Here is a 19,975-nt window from a genome sequence, read left to right on the forward strand (position 1 = left end):
AAACAAGAAAATCATTTAGATTTTAAACAATGACTTGATCATTGAAAACAACAGCAACATTCTGTCTCCTACCTTTAACTGTGATTAGTGTGACTGTCACCATTTTAGATGTTCCCAGAGAACATGTGTAAACTCCAGCATCTTCAAACAGGACAGGGACAATCCTCACTCTGAAGTCCTTGCCATTAAAATTTGTCTCTGTGGGGACCAGTCGATCCCCAAAGTCAGTCCTGTTTACTTTGATGGGCTGAGATTTGTAAGTAGAAGCGATTTCTTTCTCTTTATTCTGAAAATAACGCGACGACCAGGTCCATTTAGTTTTATTATATTCAGAAATAACTTCACAAATCAGGTCGAGTTCACTGTGATTTGTGCTTGACCGATAAAGTGTGTATTTAATATTGTGTAAATCTGTAACAGAGACAAGAGAAGATGTTAGATTTTTATAGCTTCTGAGATACAGATCTTCCGAATTTCCACAGTGACAAACATCCCTTTTGCCATTATTCACTGGGAGGACAGCATTGAGACAGGGAAATTGTCTGGGAGCTGGATACACTGGCTATTCACCCAGATTGACCATTGTTTAAACACTGGGATGTGGAACAAAGTCCATCAACCCCACACATGGACCCCATCAAATGTGATCAAATAAAGACATAGACAGATCTGTCAAGTATTGTGAAATCAGACTAGATTGATACAGAAATCTGTGAGTGTAAACTTGAGCAAGGCTCAAATGTTTAGCATTTTGAAGAGCAGTTAGCTCTTGGTCAAGTAAAATAGTTGAGCTTCATGTAAGAGTAATTAGCATGTTCATATTACATTAGGTTCATACACAAACATACAAATTAGAAGTAGGAGTAGGCCATTCAGCTCCTCTACTTTGCTCTGCCATTTAATGGCTACTCTGACTGTGGCATCAATCCACTTCCGGGTCACCCTGATAACCTTTGACTCCCTTGCTGGACAAGGATCTGTATCTGTGCCTTCGCCTCCACTGCTTTCTGGGGACAAGAATTTCAAAGATTCACAACACTCAGAGAAAACATTTCTTCTCATCTCCAACTTAAATGGGAGACCCCGTATTTTCAAACTGTGTCACTTTAGTCGTCATGGAGGAGTCTGGAAAGGAGAGTTAACAAAATGGTTTATTTTCAAGAAGAATATTGTTACAATTAACAGTCCCAGTCGGGGCTACTCTCCAACCCAACTCCCACCTGGGCCTGGTTTTATGATCCTGAATTCACCAGCCTGCAGATGGGACTGCACCCTTCCATGGGGGAGCTCACTACACGAGGCTCACAGGGTGATTAATCGGGGCAACCCCGTGGGTCTCGTGTGGGTTATAACATGCCCCCAACCAAAGTCCGTATGTGCCTCTGAAGACGGGAGATCAGGAGGATGTCTGCTCCTCTTTGTTCGTGGCTGCACTTCTAGTGGCTGCGGTGCTGGGTCGGGAGTGTTTAGCACGGCAGGGAATGTCAAAGCACAAAGAACAATACAGCCCTTCAGCCCTCCAAACCTGTACCGGTCATGATACCACTCTTGGCCAAAACCCTCAGCATTTCCTCTTGCCGTACCCCTCTATACCCATACTATCCATGTGTTTGTCAAAATACCTTTTGAACGCCGTTAATGTATCTGCTTCCACCACCCCCCCTGGCAACGCGTTCCAGGCACTCACCACCCTCTGCATAAAAAACCTGCCTCTCACTTCTCCGCTAAGCTTTGCCCCGCGGACCTTAAACCTATGCCCCCTGGCGACTAACACCTCCACCCTGGGAAAGAGTGCCTGCCATCCACTCTATCATTGTCACTCATAATCTTGTGGACGTCTATCAGGTCACCCCTCAACCTCTGTTGTTCCAATGAAACCAGTCCGAGTCTATTCAGCCGCTTCGCATAGGTAACACCCTCCAGACCAGGCAACATCCTGGTAAACCTCCTCTGCACCCTCGCCAAAGCCTCCACATCCTTCTGGTAGTGTGGCGACCAGAATTGTGCGTAATATTCCAAGTGCGGCCTTACTAAGGTTCTATACAACTGTAGCATGACTTGCCAGTTTTTATACTCGGTGCCCCGTCTAAATAAGGCAAGCATTCAGTAGGCTTTCTTGACAATCTTGTCCACTTGTGTTGCCACTTTCAAGGATCTCTCTGGCTTTCTATATTCCTAAGTGTTTTGCCATTTACGGTATATTTCCACCTCATGTTAGACCTACCAAAATGCATTACCTCACATTTGTCTGGATTAAACTACATTTGCCATTTCTCTGCCGAAGTCTCCAACCTATCTATGTCCTGCTGCATCCTCTGACAATCCTCAACACTATCTGACACTCCACCAACCTTGGTGCCATCCATGAACTTACTAATCAGACCAGCTACATTTTCCTCCAAATTATTTATATATTCTACAAGCAACAGAGACCCGAGCGCAGATCCCTGTGGAACACTACTAGTCACAACCTTCCACTCAGAAAAACACTCTTCCAATGCTAGCCTTTGACTTCTGTGACCGAGCCAGTTCTGTATCCATTTGCCACCACGCCTCTGATCCTGTGTGACTTCACCTTTTGAACCAGTCTGCAATGAGGCATCTTGTCAAAGGTTTTACTGAAGTCCATGTAAACAACATTCAACACCCTCCCCTCATCAATCATCTTTGTCACCTCCTCAAAAAACACGACCAATTTAGTGAGGCACGAACTCCTCGTCACAAAACCATGCTGTCTATCGCTAATGTCTCCATTTGTTTCCAAATGGGTATAAATCCAGTCCTTGAGAATTCTCTCCAATAATTTACCTACTACCGACATGAGGTTCACCGGCCTATAGTTTCCAAGATTAATCTCTGCTACCTTTCTAAAACAGCGGTACCGCATTAATTATTCTCCAGTCCTCTGGGATCTCACCTGTAGCCAATGAGGATACAAAGATGTCAATCAAGGCCCCAGCAATTTCCTCCCTTGCTTCCCTCAGAATTCTAGGCTCAGGAGACTTATCTACTTTAATATCTTTTAAAAGACCCATACCTCCTCCTTTTTGATGTCAACGTGACCCAAACTGTCCACACACCCTACCCAAGAAACATCTTCCACAAAATCCTTTTCTTTGGCGAACACTGATGCAAAGTACTCATTTAGTACCTTGCGCATTTCCTCTGGCTCAACACATAAGTGGTCCAATCCTTTCCCTGGCCACCCTCTTGCATTTTACGTATGAATAAAAAGCTTTGGGATTCACCTTAATCCTATTTGCCAAGGACATTTCATGACCCCTCCAAACGCTCCTAATTTCCCGCTTAAGTACCTTCCTACTTTCTTTATACTCCTCAAGGGTTTTGACTGTCCCCACCCTTCTAGGTCATACAAAAGTCTCCTTTTTCTTTTTGACGAGGTCCACAATATCCCTTGTTATCCAAGGCTCCCTAAACTTCTCATACTTATCCTTCATTCTCTCAGGAACATGATTTTCCTGACGCCTAATCAACTGGCACTTGAAAGACTCCCACATGTCTGATGTTGATTTACCCTCCAATAGCCACACCCAATCCAAATTCTTCAATTCCTGTCTAATGTTATCGAAATTTGCCTTTCCCCAGTTTAGCACCTTAATGTGAGGGTTGCCCTCATCCCGATCCAAAAGTACCCGAAAACATACGGAACTGTGGTCTCTACTCCCGAAATATTCCCCGACTGAAACCTCAACCACCTGTCCAGTCTCATTCCCCAATACCATGTCCAGTACAGCCCCTTCCCCTAGTTGGCCTACCTACATATTGCATCAAGAAGCTGATGCGACCATCAGTTCACGTGAAACAGAGGGTAGATGTAAACTGTGGCTTTAATCGACTATAACAGTGCCTGCCTGCGACTACTCTGCTACTGAGAGCCGCCTACAGGGCTACTGCTCTTTATACCTCCCCTCAAGGGGAGGAGTCAGGGGCGGAACCCACAAAGGCACCAACATGATACATCACAGGTAATACCTCACAATGGTCCATAGGTGGAGCCCTCATGGGCAACAGCGTGGTACAGTTACATACATGGTGAATGGTTACTGCAATACATTCATCACATTCACCCCCTGTTAAAAAAATGAACTCCGGCGGGGGTGAAGGGTTCACATGTTCAGCCTATCCGGCGCCCGGATCGTGCGCTGTGATCGCCGGAGCTCTGGTATCGCAGCTGGCCCGGGTGTCGAACTCATCCGTGCGGGCGTGGGTAGTGAGGTTGCCGGTGCATGTACAGACGCAGACTCCGGGAGCGTGTCTTCTGGAGCTTCGTTCCTGTGGGTCAGTGAAGGGGGAATGGGGGTCGGGGGGGGGGGGGGGGGGTATGGGTGCCATGTAGGGGCGGGGGCGCTGGTCAGTGTAGGCTGGGTGGGGTAAGTTGGGGTGGCAGTGGTAGTGGAACCTGCGGGCGCTAGGTCCCGGAGGGGAACCGTATCCTGCCGGCCATCGGGGTGTTCTATGTATGCGTACAGGGGGTTGGTGTGTAGGAGCTGGACACGCTCGACCAGGGGGTCGGACTAATGGCTCCTGACGTGTTTACGGAGTAGGACGGGCCCCGGTGTCTTCAGCCAGGACGGAAGCGAGGCCCCGGAGGTGGATTTCCTGGGGGAAACAAACAGGCGGTCATGAGGGCTCTCGTTTGTGGCCGTGCAAAGGAGGGCCCTAATAGAGTGGAGTGCATCGGGGAGGACCTCCTGCCAGTGGGAGACTGGGAGATTCCCAGACCGTAGGACCAGGAGGTCGCGTTCTCCCTCTCCACCTGCCCATTTCCCCGGGGGTTATAACTGGTAGTCCTGCTCGAGGCGCTGCCCTACCGAGCAGGTACTGACGCAGTTCGTCGCTCATGAACGACGAGCCCCGGTCACTGTGAACATACGTGGGGAAACCAAACAGGGTGAAGACACTATGTAGGGCTTTAATGACGATGGCGGCGGTCATGTCGGGGCAGGGGATTGCAAAGGGGAAGCGAGAGAATTCGTCAATGACGTTGAGGAAATATGTGTTGCGGTTGGTGGAGGGGAGGGGCCCTTTGAAATTGATACTGAGGCGCTCCAAGGGTCGGGATGCCTTAACCAGGTGGGCCTTATCAGGTCGATAGAAGTGCGGCTTGCACTCCGCGCAGATCGGACAGTCTCTGGTCATGACTCTGACCTCCTCAGTGGAGTAGGGCAGGTTGCGGGCCTTGATGTAGTGGAGAAGCCTTGTGACCCCAGGGTGGCAGGGGTCATCGTGGATAGCCCGGAGTTGGTCATCTTGCACGCTGGCGCAAGTGCCGCGGGACAGGGCATCTGGGGGCTCGTTGAGCTTCCCAGGACGATATACTATCTCGTAATTATAGGTGGAGCGTTCGATCCTCCACCTCAAGATCTTATCATTCTTGATTTTGCCCAGCTGCGTATTATCGAACATGAAGGCGACCGATCATTGGTCGGTGACGAGGGTAAACCTCCTACCAGTGAGGTAGTACCTCCAGTGCCGTACAGCTTCCACAATGGCTTGGGCTTCTTTTTCGACCGAGGAGTGTTGAATTTCAGAGGCGGTGAGGGTGTGTGAAAAAAATGCTACTGGCCTGCCTGCCTGATTGAGGGTAGCGGCGAGGGCGAACTCTGACGCGTCGCTCTCCACCTGGAAGGGGACGGACTCGTCCACCGTGCGCATTGCGGCTTTGGCGATGTCCGCCTTGATGCAGCTGAAGGCGTGGCGGGGCCTCGGCAGCCAGTGGGAAGGTGGTGGCCTTGATTAGTGTGCAGGCTTTGTCCGCATTGTTGGGGACCCACTGGGCGTAATAGGAAAAGAACCCGAGGCACCTTTTCAGGGCCTTGGGGCAGTGGGGAAGGGGGAGCTGCAGGAGGAGGCGCATGCGGTCGGGGTCGGGTCCTAGAACGTCACTTTCCACGACGTAGCCGAGGATGATTAGTCTGGTTGTGCGGAAAACGCATTTCTCCTTGTTGTAAGTGAGGTTAAGGGTTTGGGCGGTCTGGAGAAACCTCTGAAGCTTAGCGTCGTGGTCCTGCTGGCCACAGATGGTGACGTTGTCCAAGTACGGAAATGTGGCCCGCAGACCGTACTGGTCCACCATTCGGTCCATGGTTCTTTGAAAAACCAAGACCCTGTTTGTGACGCCGAAGGGGACCTGGAGGAAGTGGAAGAGGTGGCCGTCTGCCACAAAGTCCGTGTAGTGGCGGTCCCCCGGGTGGATTGGGAGCTGGTGGTACGCAGACTTCAGATCCACCGTGGAGAACACCCGGTCGTGTGCGATCTGGTTAACCATGTCTGCGATCCGGGGAAGGGGGTACGCATCGAGGTGTGTGTACGGGTTTATGGTTTGGCTGTAATCTACAACCATCCAGTTCTTTTCCCCGGTCCTGACGACCACCATCTGAGCTCTCCAGGGGCTTTTGCTGGCCTCGATGATTCCCTCCCGCAAGAGTCGCTGGACCTCGGACCTGATAAAAGTCCTGTCCTGAATGCTATACCGCCTGCTTCTGGTGGCGACTGGCTTACAGTTGGCGATGAGGTTTGAGAAGAGCGGGGGAGGGCCGACTTTTAGTGTCGCGAGGCTACATACGGTGAGTGGGGGTAGGGGCCCGCCGAATTTCAGAGTTAGGCTCTTGAGGTTACACTGGAAATCCAGTCCCAACAGGAGAGGAGCGCAGAGGTCGGGGAGTACATAATAACTTAAAGTTGGCGTATTTGGCGCCCTGTATTGCTAGGGTTGCGGTAGTGCACCCCCGGATCTGCACCGAGTGTGACCCAGAAGCGAGGGAGATGGTTTGGTGCGCCGGGACGATTGGGAACGAGCAGCGTCTTACCGTGTCTGGATGAATAAAGCTCTCCATGCTCCCGGAGTCGAACAGGCAAGGTGTTTTGTGTCCATTTGCCCGGACGGTCATCATGGAGCTCCGGAGATGCTTGGGTCGTGACTGGTACAGAGTGACCGTGCTGAGTTGCGGGTACCGTGTGGTCGGAGGTGCTGGGGTGGTCCTGTCGGTCGCACGTGTCGGGCGGTGTTGCAGACGGCGGCCAAGATGGCGGCCCCCGCCGGTCGCACGTGTCGGGCGGCGAGGAAGATGGCGTCCAAGATGACGGCCCCCACGAATCGCAAGTGGCGGGCCGCGCGGGCGAGGATGGCCAACATGGCGGCCCCCGTGAGTTGCACATGTTGTGTGGGCTTGGAGATGGCTGCCCCCACAGACAGCACAAGGCCGATGACGCGTCCAGGAGTGGAGCCGGCAGGCAAGCTGCTACACTGCAGGATCTGTGGGCCTATGAGTCTGAGGGTCAGGCCTGCGATTTTGAGGGTTTGGGCCTGGCCAGGCAAACCTTAGCAAAATGTCCTTTTTTTCTACAGTCGCTGCAGTTCGCATTCCAGGCCGGGCAGCGCTGCCTGGGGTGCTGATGCTGGCCGCAGAAATAGCAGGGTAGCCCCCCGTGTTGGGCGGGCAGCCGCGCGGCACAGGCATGGGGTACTCTTTGGGCGGGGGCCCACGAGGGGGTCGCGTGGTCAGACGGAAACGCGTTGAGGCTTTGGAACGCTACTTCTAGGGAGGAGGCTAGCTTTACCGTCTCTTCCAGGTCCAGGGCAACTTTCTCACGTGGGTGCTGTCTCACGTAGTTGGACCTGACTCCAGCCACGTAGGCGTCCCGAACTGCGAGGTCCATATGTTGAGTGGCCGTAACGGCCTGGTAGTTGCAACTTCGCGCAAGGACTTTGAGGTCGCGTAGGTACTCCTCCAGCGATTCCCCCGGGCATTGGCGGCGAGCAGTGAGGAGATGCCGCGCGTACACCTCATTCACGGGTCTTACGTATAGGCGCTTCAGCATCACGAGGGCGTCTGTGTAAGTGGAGGCTTCCTCGAGTTCTACAGAGATTCGATAGCTCACCGGGCGTGGGGGAGGCTCAGCTTCTGATCGTCGGAGATGGAAGGCGAGAAGGAGGCAGCGAGGTAGGCCTCGAAACAGCGGAGCCAGTGCAAAAAAATTCCTTTGGCCTCCGCGGCCTGTGGGTCGAGTTCCAGTCGGTCAGGTTTGAGGGCAGATTCCATAGTGGTGTTGTAGTCGATTAAATTGATGCGACGATCAATTCACGCGAAACAGAGTGTAGATGTAAACTGTGGCTTTAATCGACTAGAACAGTGTCTGCCTGCGACTGCTCTGCTACTGAGAGCCGCCTACAGAGCTCTTTCTACCTACCCTCAAGGGGAGGAGTCAGGGGCAGAGCCCACAAAGGCACCAACATGATACTTCACAGGTAATACCTTACAATGGTCCATAGGTGGAGCCCTCCATGGGCAACAGCGTGGCACAGTTACATACATGGTGAATGGTTACTGCAATACATTCACCATAGAGGCCTTCCTGGATACACCTTACAAACTCTGCCCCATCCAATCCCCTAGCACTAAGTGAGTCCCAGTCAATATAGAGGAAGTTAAAATCCTCTACCACAACAACCCTGTTACTTTTGCACCTATCCAAAATCTCTCTCCCACTATCTCCTCTATCTTTCACTGACAGTTGGTGGACCTGTGATAAACCCCCAACGTTGCGATTGCCCCCTCCTGTTCCTGAGCTCTACCAAGATTGCTCTATTGTATGAGCCCTCCGAGGTGTCCTCCCACAGTGCGGCTATAATATTCTCCTGAACAAGTAATGCTATTCCAACCCCTTTTACACCCTCTCTATCTCTCTGAAGCATCTATATCCTCCAACGTTCAGCTGCCAATCTTGCCCTTCTTTTAACCATATTTCTGTGATAGCCACAACATCATAGTTCCAAGTACTAATAAATGGTCTAAGTTCATCTGCCTTATCTGCTACACTTCTGGCGTTGAAATAAATATATTTCAAACCACTGCGTGTAGCAGACAGGGTGATGGTCTCTTATTTTTGTTCTCTATTTCCCCGTCAGTTTTTATACCTTCTGAACGAACAATCTGGTTCCCAGCTCCCTGCCATACTAGTTTAAATCCTCCTGAGTGACTCCCAGTGACTGGGAGCAAACTTCCCAGCCAGGATTCTGGTGCCCCTCCAGTTTAGGTGCAACCCCGTCCTTCTTGTACAGGTCACACCAGCCCCGGGAGAGATTCCAATTTTCCAGAAATCTGAAACCCTCCCTCCTACACCACCAGTTTAGCCATGCATTTAGCTGCATACCCTCCTGTTTCTAGCCTCACTGGCACGTGGCACAGGGAGTAACCCTGAGATTGCGACCCTAAAGGTCCTGCTTTTTAGCTTACTGCCGAACTCCCTCACCGCTCTTCCTGCCTATGTCATTAGTACTTATGTGTACTGCGACCTCTGGCTGTTCACCTTCCCCCTTCAGGGTGTCCTGTGTTCGTTCAGAGACATCCTTGACCCTGGCATCAGGGAGGCAACATACCATCCTGGAGTCTCTTTCACGTCCACAGAAGTGCCTATCTGTGCCCCTTATTACAGAGTCCCCTATAACTATCACTCTCCTGCAGTTTGCCCTCCCTTGCTGAGCAACAGAGCCAGTTGTGGTGCCACTGTTCTGGCTGCTGTTGTTTTCCCAGGATAGGCTATGCCCCCCCCCCCCCCGCAAAGAGTATCCAAAACGCGATACTTCTTCGAGAGGGGACAGCCACAGGGGATTCCTGCACTGACTGCCTGCCCTTTCTAGTGGTCACGCATCCTATCTATGGCGCATTCCGCCACCTGCATACTCCCAAGTGCATCCATCTACTGCTCCAACCGAACCTCACGTTCTGTAAGGAGCTGCCATTGGTTACACTTCCGGCAGAGGTAGTCGACCTGAACACTGGAAGCATCACAGATCTCCCACATCACAGTGAGAGCACTGCACCCCACTGAGTTACATTTAAGCACTAGTTAATTAATTTCAAATAAATACTTAAATTGTTATTGGAGACTTCCGGGTGCGACGATGACCAGCTAAGTCGCACGTTTCGGCAGCTCTCGGTGGAACGGACTTTTGGGCTCTTATAGGAGCCCCAACGGCAATTTTAACGGCTAAAAACACTGTGCGGTAAACCAGAAGGGAATCCCCCCTGGACACGGATGGAAAAAGGAGAGGAAAGTGGCCGGATTGCGGAGGATCCTCGAGAGCAGCGGCAAGGAAGGCAAGCAGAAAGCAAGATGGCGTCGGAAGGTGGCCGTCTAGTATGGGGCCCTGACCAACAAGAGTTCCTGCGGCGCTGTGTGGAAGAACTTAAAAAGGAGATGAAGAAGGAGCTGCTGGCCCCGATATTACAGGCGATTGAAGGGCTAAAGGAGGAGCAAAAGACCCAGGAGCAGGAGCTTCGGGTCGTGAAGGCAAAGGCCGCTGAAAATGAGGACGAAATACAGGGCCTGGTGGTGAAGACAAAAGGTGTGTGGAAAGGCTGGAGGTGTTGGAGAATAATGCGAGGAGGAAGAATTTAAGGATTCTTGGTCTTCCCGAAGGTGAAGAAGGGGCGGACGTCGGGGCATATGTGAGCACGATGCTTCACTCGTTAATGGGATCGGAGGCCCCGACGGGCCCGTTGGAGGTGGAGGGAGCTTATCGAGTTATGACGCGAAGACCGAGGGCTGGAGAAATTCCTCGAGCCATAGTGGTGAGATTTCTCCGATATAATGACAGAGAGATGGTCCTCAGATGGGTGAAGAAAACTCGGAGCAGTAGGTGGGAGAATGCGGTGATCCGCGTATATCAAGATTGGAGTGCGGAGGTGGCGAGAAGGAGGGCAAGTTTTAATCGGGGTAAGGCGGTGCTTCACAAAAGGAAGGTCAAATTTGGAATGTTGCAGCCGGCAAGACTGTGGGTCACACACCAAGGGAAGCACCACTACTTTGAGACGGCAGAAGAGGCGTGGACATTTATTGTGGAGGAGAAGCTGGAATAGGCGGGCCAGAAAAAGAACGTTTGGGACAAAGTGGTGGGGTGATTACGTGGGGTGAAGGGAGGGGGAAGGGATGATCTCTCAAGTTGTTAATCTTGCGACCCTGTAACTTTTCTCTCTTCCCCATGTCGTGGGGGAGGGGGGGGGAGGGAGGATGAGGAATTGTGGGCGCCGGCCATTAGGGATGGGGCCAAGTGGGAAACGCGGGCTTTGTTCCCGCGCTATGGTAATCATGGCGGGAACAGGGAAGCAGGACGGAGGGGGCCTCGCACAGTGGGGGCCGAGGTCACGGGGGGAAGCCAAGGTCAGCCAGAGTTTGCTGACTTCTGGGAGCAACATGGGGGGTGCAATTACGCTAGAACGGGACCTAGCCGGGGGGGGGGGGGGGGGGGGGGGGGTTAACTGGGTTGCTGCTGCTGGGGAGAAGGGGGAGCTGGTACGGTGTGGGGTGGTCGAGGCAGGAGGGCGCCATCGGGGGGAGATACGGCTACGTGGGAACCGGGTGAGGAGCTGGATTAAAAAAGGGGATGGCTAGTCGACAAGGGGGGGGGGTGGTAAAGAGCCCCCCCAACCCGGCTGATCACGTGGAATGTGAGAGGGCTGAACGGGCCGATTAAAAGGGCACGGGTACTCGCACACCTATAGAAACTAAAGGCAGATGTGGTTATGTTGCAGGAGATGCATTTGAAACTGATAGACCAGGTCAGACTACACAAAGGATGGGTGGGGCAGGTGTTTCATTCGGGGTTAGACGCAAAGAACAGGGGGGTGGCTATATTAGTGGGGAAGCGGGTACTGTTTGAGGCAAAGACCATAGTGACGGATAGTGGGGGTAGATACGTGATGTTGAGTGGCAGATTGCAAGGGGAGGTGGTGGTTCTAGTGAACGTATATGCCCCGAACAGGGTTGATGCCAATTTTATGAGGCGTATGTTGGGACGTATCCCGGACCTAGAGGCGGGTAGGTTGGTAATGGGGGGAGACTTCAATACGGTGCTGGACCCAGGGCTGGACAGATAGAGGTCCAGGACCGGGAGGAGGCCGGCTGCAGCTAGGGTGCTCAAGGACTTTATGGAGCAGATGGGAGGAGTAGACCCCTGGAGATTTAGCAGGCCTAGGAGTAAGGAGCTTTCGTTTTTCTCCTATGTCCATAAAGTATATTCACGGATAGACTTTTTTGTTTTGGGAAGGGCACTGATCCCGAAGGTGACAGGGACGGAGTACACGGCTATCGCTATCTCGGACCACGCTCCACATTGGGTGGACCTGGAGATAGGGGAGGAAAAAGAATAGCACCCACCCTGGAGAATGGACATGGGATTATTGGCAGATGAGGGGGTATGTTTAAGGGTGAGGGGGTGTATTGAAAGGTACTTGGAGCTTAATGACAATGGGGAGGTTCAGGTGGGAGTGGTCTGGGAGGCGTTGAAGGCAGTGGTTAGAGGGGAGCTGATATCTATCAGGGCACATAAAGGAAAGCAGGAGGGTAGGGAAAGGGAGCGGTTGCTGAAAGAACTTTTGAGGGTGGACAGACAATATGCGGAGGCACCGGAGGAGGGACTGTACAGGGAAAGGCAAAGGCTACATGTAGAATTTGACTTGTTGACTACGGGTAATGCAGAGGCACAATGGAGGAAGGCACAGGGTGTACAGTACGAATATGGGGAGAAGGCGAGCCGGTTGCTGGCCCACCAACTGAGGAAGAGGGGAGCAGCGAGGGAGATAGGGGGGGTGAGAGATGAGGAGGGAGAGATGGAACGGGGAGCGGAGAGAGTGAATGGAGTGTTCAAGGCATTCTACGAAAGATTATATAAAGCTCAGCCCCCGGAAGGGAAGGAGAGAATGATGTGCTTTCTGGATCAGCTGGAATTTCCTAAGGTGGAGGAGCAGGAGAGGGCAGGACTGGGAGCACAGATTGAGATGGAGGAGGTAGTGAAAGGGATTGGGAGCATGCAGGCGGGGAAGGCCCCGGGACCAGACGGATTCCCGGTGGAATTTTATAGGAAGCATATGGACTTGCTGGCCCCGCTTCTGACGAGAACCTTTAATGAGGCTAGGGAAAGGGGGCAGCTGCCCCCGACTATGTCAGAGGCAACGATATCGCTCCTCCTAAAGAAGGAAAAAGACCCGCTGCAATGCGGGTCCTATAGGCCCATTTCCCTTTTAAACGTGGATGCTAAGATTCTGGCCAAGGTAATGGCGACGAGGATAGAGGACTGTGTCCCGGGGGTGGTTCATGAGGACCAAACTGGGTTTGTGAAGGGGAGACAGCTGAACACGAACATACGGAGGTTGCTAGGGGTAATGATGATGCCCCCGCCAGAGGGGGAAGCGGAGATAGTGGTGGCGATGGATGCCGAGAAAGCATTTGATAGAGTGGAGTGGGATTATCTGTGGGAGGTGCTGAGGAGATTTGGCTTTGGAGATGGGTATATCAGATGGGTACAGTTGCTGTATCGGGCACCGATGGCGAGTGTGGTTACGAATGGACGGGGGTCTGATTATTTCCGGCTTTACAGAGGGACGAGGCAGGGGTGTCCCCTGTCTCCGTTATTGTTTGCACTGGCGATTGAGCCCCTGGCCATAGCACTGAGGGTTTCCAGGAAGTGGAGGGGAGTGTTTAGGGGAGGAGAAGAACACCGGGTATCTTTGTACGCGGATGATTTGTTGCTGTATGTGGCGGACCAGGTGGAGGGGATGCCAGAGATAATGCGGATACTTGGGGAGTTTGGGGATTTTTGGGGGTATAAATTGAACATGGGGAAAAGTGAGTTGTTTGTGGTGCATCCGGGGGAGCAGAGCAGGGATATAGAGGATTTACCGCTGAGGAAGGTAACAAGAGACTTCCGGTACTTGGGGATTCAGATAGCCAAGAATTGGGGTACCTTACACAGGCTTAATTTAACACGATTGGTGGAACAGATGGAGGAGGACTTCAAGAGATGGGACATGGTGTCCCTGTCACTGGCAGGTAGGGTGCAGGCGGTTAAAATGGTGGTTCTTCCGAGATTCCTCTTTGTGTTTCAGTGCCTCCCGGTGCTGGTCACGAAGGCTTTTTTTAAGAGAATCGAGAAAAGTATTATGAGTTTTGTGTGGGCCAGGCAGACCCCGAGAGCGAGGAGGGGGTTCTTTCAGTGTAGTAGGGATAGGGGGGGGCTGGCACTACCGAGCCTAAACGAGTATTACTGGGCCGCCAATATTTCAATGGTGTGTAAGTGGATGGGAGAAGGGGAGGGAGCGGCATGGAAGAGACTGGAGAGGGCGTCCTGCAAGGGGACCAGCCTACAAGCAATGGTGACGGCACCGTTGTCGTTCTCCCCGAAGAAATACACCACAAGCCCGGTGGTGGTGGCAACATTAAAAATTTGGGGGCAGTGGAGACGGCATAGGGGAAGGACGGGAGCCTCGGTGCGGTCCTTGATAAGAAATAACCATAGGTTTGTTCCGGGGAGAATGGATGGGGGATTTGGAGCATGGCAAAGAGCTGGGGTAGTACAATTGAGAGATCTGTTCGTAGATGGGACGTTTGCGAGTCTGGGAGCGCTGACGGAAAAATATGGGTTGCCCCAAGGGAATGCATTCCGGTATATGCAACTGAGGGTTTTTGCGAGGCAACAGGTGAGGGAATTCCCGCAGCTCCCGGCGCAGGAGGTGCAAGATAGAGTGATCTCAGAGACATGGGTGGGGGATGGTAAGGTGTCGGACATATACAGGGAAATGAGGGACGAGGGGGAGATCATGATCGATGAGCTGAAAGGGAAATGGGGAGAAGAGCTGGGGGAGGAGATTGAGGAGGGGCTGTGGGCTGATGCCCTACGTAGGGTAAACTCGTCGTACTCGTGTGCCAGGCTAAGCCTGATACAATTCAAGGTTCTACACAGGGCGCATATGACTGGAGCACGGCTCAGTAAATTTCTCGGGGTAGAGGATAGGTGTGGGAGATGCTCGAGAAGCCCAGCGAATCACACCCACATGTTCTGGTCATGTCCAGCACTACAGGGGTTCTGGGTGGGGGTGGCGAAGGTGCTTTCGAAGGTGGTGGGGGTCCGGGTCGAGCCAAGCTGGGGGTTGGCTATATTCGGGGTTGCAGAAGAGCCGGGAGTGCAGGAGGCGAGAGAGGCTGATGTTTTGGCCTTTGCGTCCCTAGTAGCCTGGCGCAGGATATTGCTTTTGTGGAAGGAAGCCAAACCCCCGGGCATGGAGACCTGGATAAATGACATGGCAGGTTTATAAAGTTAGAACGGATCAAGTTCGTATTAAGGGGTTCGGCTCAAGGGTTCACCAGGCGGTGGTAACCGTTCGTCGACTACCTCACAGAAAGATAGAGGGAATGGAAAGAAAGAAGACAGCAGCAGCAACCCGGGGGTGGGGGGGGGGGGGGGGGGGGGGGGGGGTGGGGGGGCGGGGGGGGGTGGGGGGGCGGGGGGGGGGGGGGGGGGGGGGGCGGGGGGGGGGGGGGGATCCGGGCGGGCTCTCAGGGATTTCATGGTATATGTATAGACATTTGTTATAGGTAATGTATATTGGACTGTTGGATTGTATCTTTGGAGAGTAACTATTTTTGACAAGGCAGTTGCCATTTAGTTTTGTTTTTGTTTCTGTTTATATATTATTTATTTATTTGTTTAAAACTGGCCACTGTTATTTATATTGCGTTATTGTTGTTTAAAAGAAAAACTATGCACTGTTATGTTTGGCCAAAACATTTTGAACAAAATATATATATTTTTAAAAATTGTTATTGGAATGTCGTTTCCGTGATGACTGTGGTGATGTGCATCACTGTAAATACATGTAAGCTAGACAGACACTAGAAGGAGCACCAGAAACATCACACACACACATTCAACCAATAGATAAGTTAGATGGGAGGATTAGCAGTAGTGTCGAACTCAAGTTATAAAAGTGTACATAGTGTAAATAAATGAGTTGAAGATATTTACACATCTCGACCTTCCTTGACAAATGTAACACAAGGAAGCCGCTTATGTTACAAAGGAAACATAACAAAACAATGACCATCTGGAGGGTACAACTGGCACTTGACCCCTGGCAAGGTCGCTGTCAGAAGCCTCGGATGCCTGGGTCTCCATCTCAGAGTCGGAGTCCACCGCCTCTCGCAACTCAGTGTCGGGGCCCTCAGGGGGCGACGTCTCCATGCCTCCAGGTGCCGGGGAATGGGGCTGGTAGACCATTCCTCTGATGGGACGTGACCTAACACTGGCCCCCTGTTCCTGAGGTGATCAAGGTGTTTTACATGCGTGGGGTCAAATCCCAACCCAGTCGTCAATTTAGTCATGGAGGAGTCCGGGAAGGAGAGTCCAAAAATGGATTATTTCCAAGAAGAACATGTTTACAAGTAACAGACACAGTCCCAGTCGGGCCTACTCTGTAGCTCGGCTCCTCCCTGGGCCAACATTTGTTGTACTGAATTAACTAGCCTGCTGGTGGCCTCCGGCCCTCTCCGGTGGAGTTCGTACTGCACAAGGCTCACGGAGAGATTAATCGGGTCATCCCTGTGGGTCTCATGGGGGTTATAACAGTCACCTAGGTCGAGTATTTCCCACATGGAAAACATCCTTTCAGAAGCCATCCTCTCATTTCATTTAGGATCTTATATGTTCCAATATGATCACTCTCAATCTTCTAAACTCCAATGGACACAGGCCCAACTTGTTTAACCTTTCCTCGTAAAATAATCCCCAGCAGTCAACACATTATACACAAGGACGAGTTGCACTGATTGAACTAAATAAATTTGATCTTAAACTTATTATTCTGTATATTCACTCAATATGAAATCTAACAGTTCACTACTGACATTGGGCTTAATTCTCCGCTTTGCTACGCCGGAGACACGAATCGCAATTGGGCGGAAAATCTTAGATATTCCAGAAATCAAAGTTTGCGCCCGGCACTGGTTCCGACACCATGATTTGGTCCCTCGCCTGTGGCGATATCGACCCATTGGCAAATAAATGCAAAGCCGTCAATTACATGGATTTCAATATCATAAGCTGCTTGGACACAGTATGCTCCACCCCTCCATGATGCTCCACCCCTCTTAGCAGGGGCACGAATTAGTGTAAGCATTGACAAGCGGGGGCTGGGTGCCAAGGCTGTGGAGAGGGAGGAGGGGGCTAACAAAACACTGAAAACCCCTCAAAGATTGTCGGGCTTTCTGGAGGATGACTGCCTGAACAGGGGGAAGTATCGGGGAACAACCTGGTGCCAAATTCATGGACTCAGGATGTCTTCCTCGGGATCAGGATGGGCTGCCTCAGACCGCCATTGCTGCAGTCTGTCTTTCAAACACACCCCTGTTGCACTCCTTACAGGCCCCTGTTCACTCTATGAGTGCTGCCTGTGTCCTTTGAATGCTCAGGAAGTTTCTGGTCATCTGGGGGCCCATCCAGGCAACCCCTCTGGACAAACACATGCCCCAGCTCTATCATCAAGTTGATAGGCATGGCCAAGCTCAATCAGGGACCCATCAGGTGTTGGTGCTCCTCAGAAATGCTGCTACGCTGCAGATGAAGCAGGGGATCAGCAGAGCTCACCCCAACCAGAGGACACCATTGAAGCCCTCCCTAGTTCTCTGCCAGCAGAGTGCTGGCTCATTTGCATGTCCTGACTCACTTTCTGAATAGCGCCCCCAACGGGAATGCGAATCCCAAGCTTATCAGTCACGGTGGCAACATTTATGGCGTGATTCAGTGGCCTTGTGGGTAGGGGGCCAACTGGAGGAGGGGGCGCCCTTGGCAGGGGTGGGCCACCAAGACGGGGGGGGGGGGGGGTCTGAGTTGTTGGGGGGGAAAGGAGTGGTTCGTTGGGAGGGAAACTGTGCATGGCTCCTCCATGTGCGTACCCCTACCAGAGGCAATCCTTATCCTTGCCCGTCTTCCCCACCGACAAACCATAACCCTCACTGACTTCAGAGGCCTCTGGCCGTTTTCATGGTTAGGTGAGCATTTCACACATCTCAAGTGGATTCCCTTGGTTGGCGGGCCATGTAGCTTGTGGGAGTTATTGCCTAGAATCTAGATCACACAGTGATGCCTGGACACTGTGCCTGTACACTGTGGGAGGCAACACCACACACGCAGCAGGCGAGATCCGAACACCCAGGATATGGGATACAGCTCCAGGGCATGTCCATGGCTGGAGGGTGGGTGAGTGCAACGCGGAGGGGACCAGCGCCTGGTCCAGGTAATGTTATGTACGGATGTCAGGGGCATAGGGTCTGGGGTCAAGTGAGGGGGTGGGGGGGTGGGGGGGGGGGGGCGGCCTCGCTGGCCGGGAGTGCATGAGCATAGCGTTCCAGGCGTGGGGAAAGGGGTGGGGGATCAATGGGGGAATGGTGGGTCCTGGGATGGGAGCCACCACTGTTTATCAGCCCAACACCCTCTCCCAATTTCTCACAGATATTGAACGGTATGGATGGTATTTTGGACCCCTAGTGGTTCTGCCCTATGGCTGGGAGGCTCGAGGCGGCGGTCCATGTGCAGCGCCCTACCCCCCACCCAGAGGACCCGGACACCCATCAGGCCAGGGTGTGACCCAGAGGGAGAGGTCGGCAATGTCCCAGGGTGTACAGGCTTCGCTGATCTTTCAAGTCGACAACGGACAGGGTGCACCGCAGGAGGCTCCGCCTCAGGAAGGTGGCACTGCGGCACCTGTGCCAGGTCCTATCGGACATGGCACCATGTGGAGGAGGAGGACACCTGCTCTCCGTGGCCTTCAAGGTCACCCCAGCAGCCCTGAACCTTTTTGCCTCGGGGTCCTTCCAGGGCTGGATGCCAGTGCGGAGGCCGGTGACTGATACGGAGACCCAATACAACAAGGCTGATGTGGCCACCTGGACTATCATTGAGCGGTGCATCGGACTGCTCAAAATGCGGTTCCGATGCCTCGACAGCTCCGGTGGTGCACTCCAGTACATCCCCCAGAGGGTCGCCAGCTCTGTGGTGGTCTGCTGCATCCTCCACAACTTGGCAAGCAGCAGGGTGATGTGCTAGAGGTGGGGGGTGAGGAACATGTGGCCACCTCCGAGGAGGATGAGGATGAGGATGATGAGGAGGCATTGGGCCAGCATTGGAGGACGATCCTGGGGATGAACTGAAGGACCTGCCGGAGGCTGTAGGAAAGTTGGCAACAGCGAGGGTCCGGCAAGCCCGGAGAGCCAGGGCGGTCCTCGTACTTGCCCGCTTCATATAGGGCGTGGCCTGGTCCATCAACACTACCATCTCCCACCCCATCCCCACACTGCATTTCCCACCCTCCCAGGTGTTACATCAATCCAAAGTGATGGGACTGTGTTGGCACTGTCAGTGTGTCACTGTTGAGAGCAGGGGGTTGATGATAACCAACAGAGAGTTGAGTGCTGGTGCTCTTCAATCTATGCCATAGTCTGACCTCTGCCTGTCTGTTGAGTGTTTGCTGACACCCATCACCTGCACGCGGTGTGCCATGGGTGGGGGGCAGGGGTGGCTGTAGAGAAGGGCCAAGGGTTCGGAGTCGGCTCGCATTGCGGAAGAAAATGCCAGAGGCATCATACTGGATGTGGTGAAGGGTTTTTAATGTTTCACAAGTGTCCAACAGTACCACACTCTTCCGATCATGCAACCCCACTCTCCCCACCACCGCCTCAACCCACCTCCCCGCAACAAACTTAGCCCCTGTACCCCTACCTACCCCACCCTTCCGCAGTACCCTCTCAGTGATCCTCAACGTGTTTCACCTTCCTTTCTCTACCGCTGCGTCTAGAAGCACATCAGAGGTGGAGGCTGTCATGATATACAGGTAAACATCATAGCACAGACTTCCGGGTGCGGCGATGACCAGCTGAGTCGCACGTTTCGGCAGCTCCCTGTGAAACGGACTTTTGGGCTCTTGATAGGAGCCCCAACGGCAATTTTGACGGCTAAAAACACTGTGCGGTAAACCAGAAGGGAATCCCCCCTGGATACGGATGGAAAAAGGAGGAGAGAGTGGCCAGATTGCAGTGGATCCTTTAGAACAGCGGCAAGGAAGGCAAGCAAAAACCAAGATGGCGTCGGAAGGTGGCAGTTTAACATGGGGCCCTGAACAACAAG

At 52.7% G+C, this 19,975-nt stretch overlaps 1 protein-coding gene across 1 annotated transcript in view; it reads right to left on the bottom strand.

Annotated features, from left to right (window-relative positions):
- Positions 1-19,975, bottom strand: part of LOC140427114 (uncharacterized) — a 687,008-nt gene that overhangs the window by 308,509 nt on the left and 358,524 nt on the right. Inside the window, exon 13 of the mRNA XM_072512644.1 lies at positions 73-411. Coding sequence (XP_072368745.1) covers positions 73-411 — 339 coding nt within the window. The remainder of the gene's footprint in view (positions 1-72; positions 412-19,975) is intronic.

The sequence above is a fragment of the Scyliorhinus torazame genome, chromosome 7 (assembly GCF_047496885.1).
Source record: "Scyliorhinus torazame isolate Kashiwa2021f chromosome 7, sScyTor2.1, whole genome shotgun sequence".
NCBI lineage: Eukaryota > Metazoa > Chordata > Chondrichthyes > Carcharhiniformes > Scyliorhinidae > Scyliorhinus > Scyliorhinus torazame.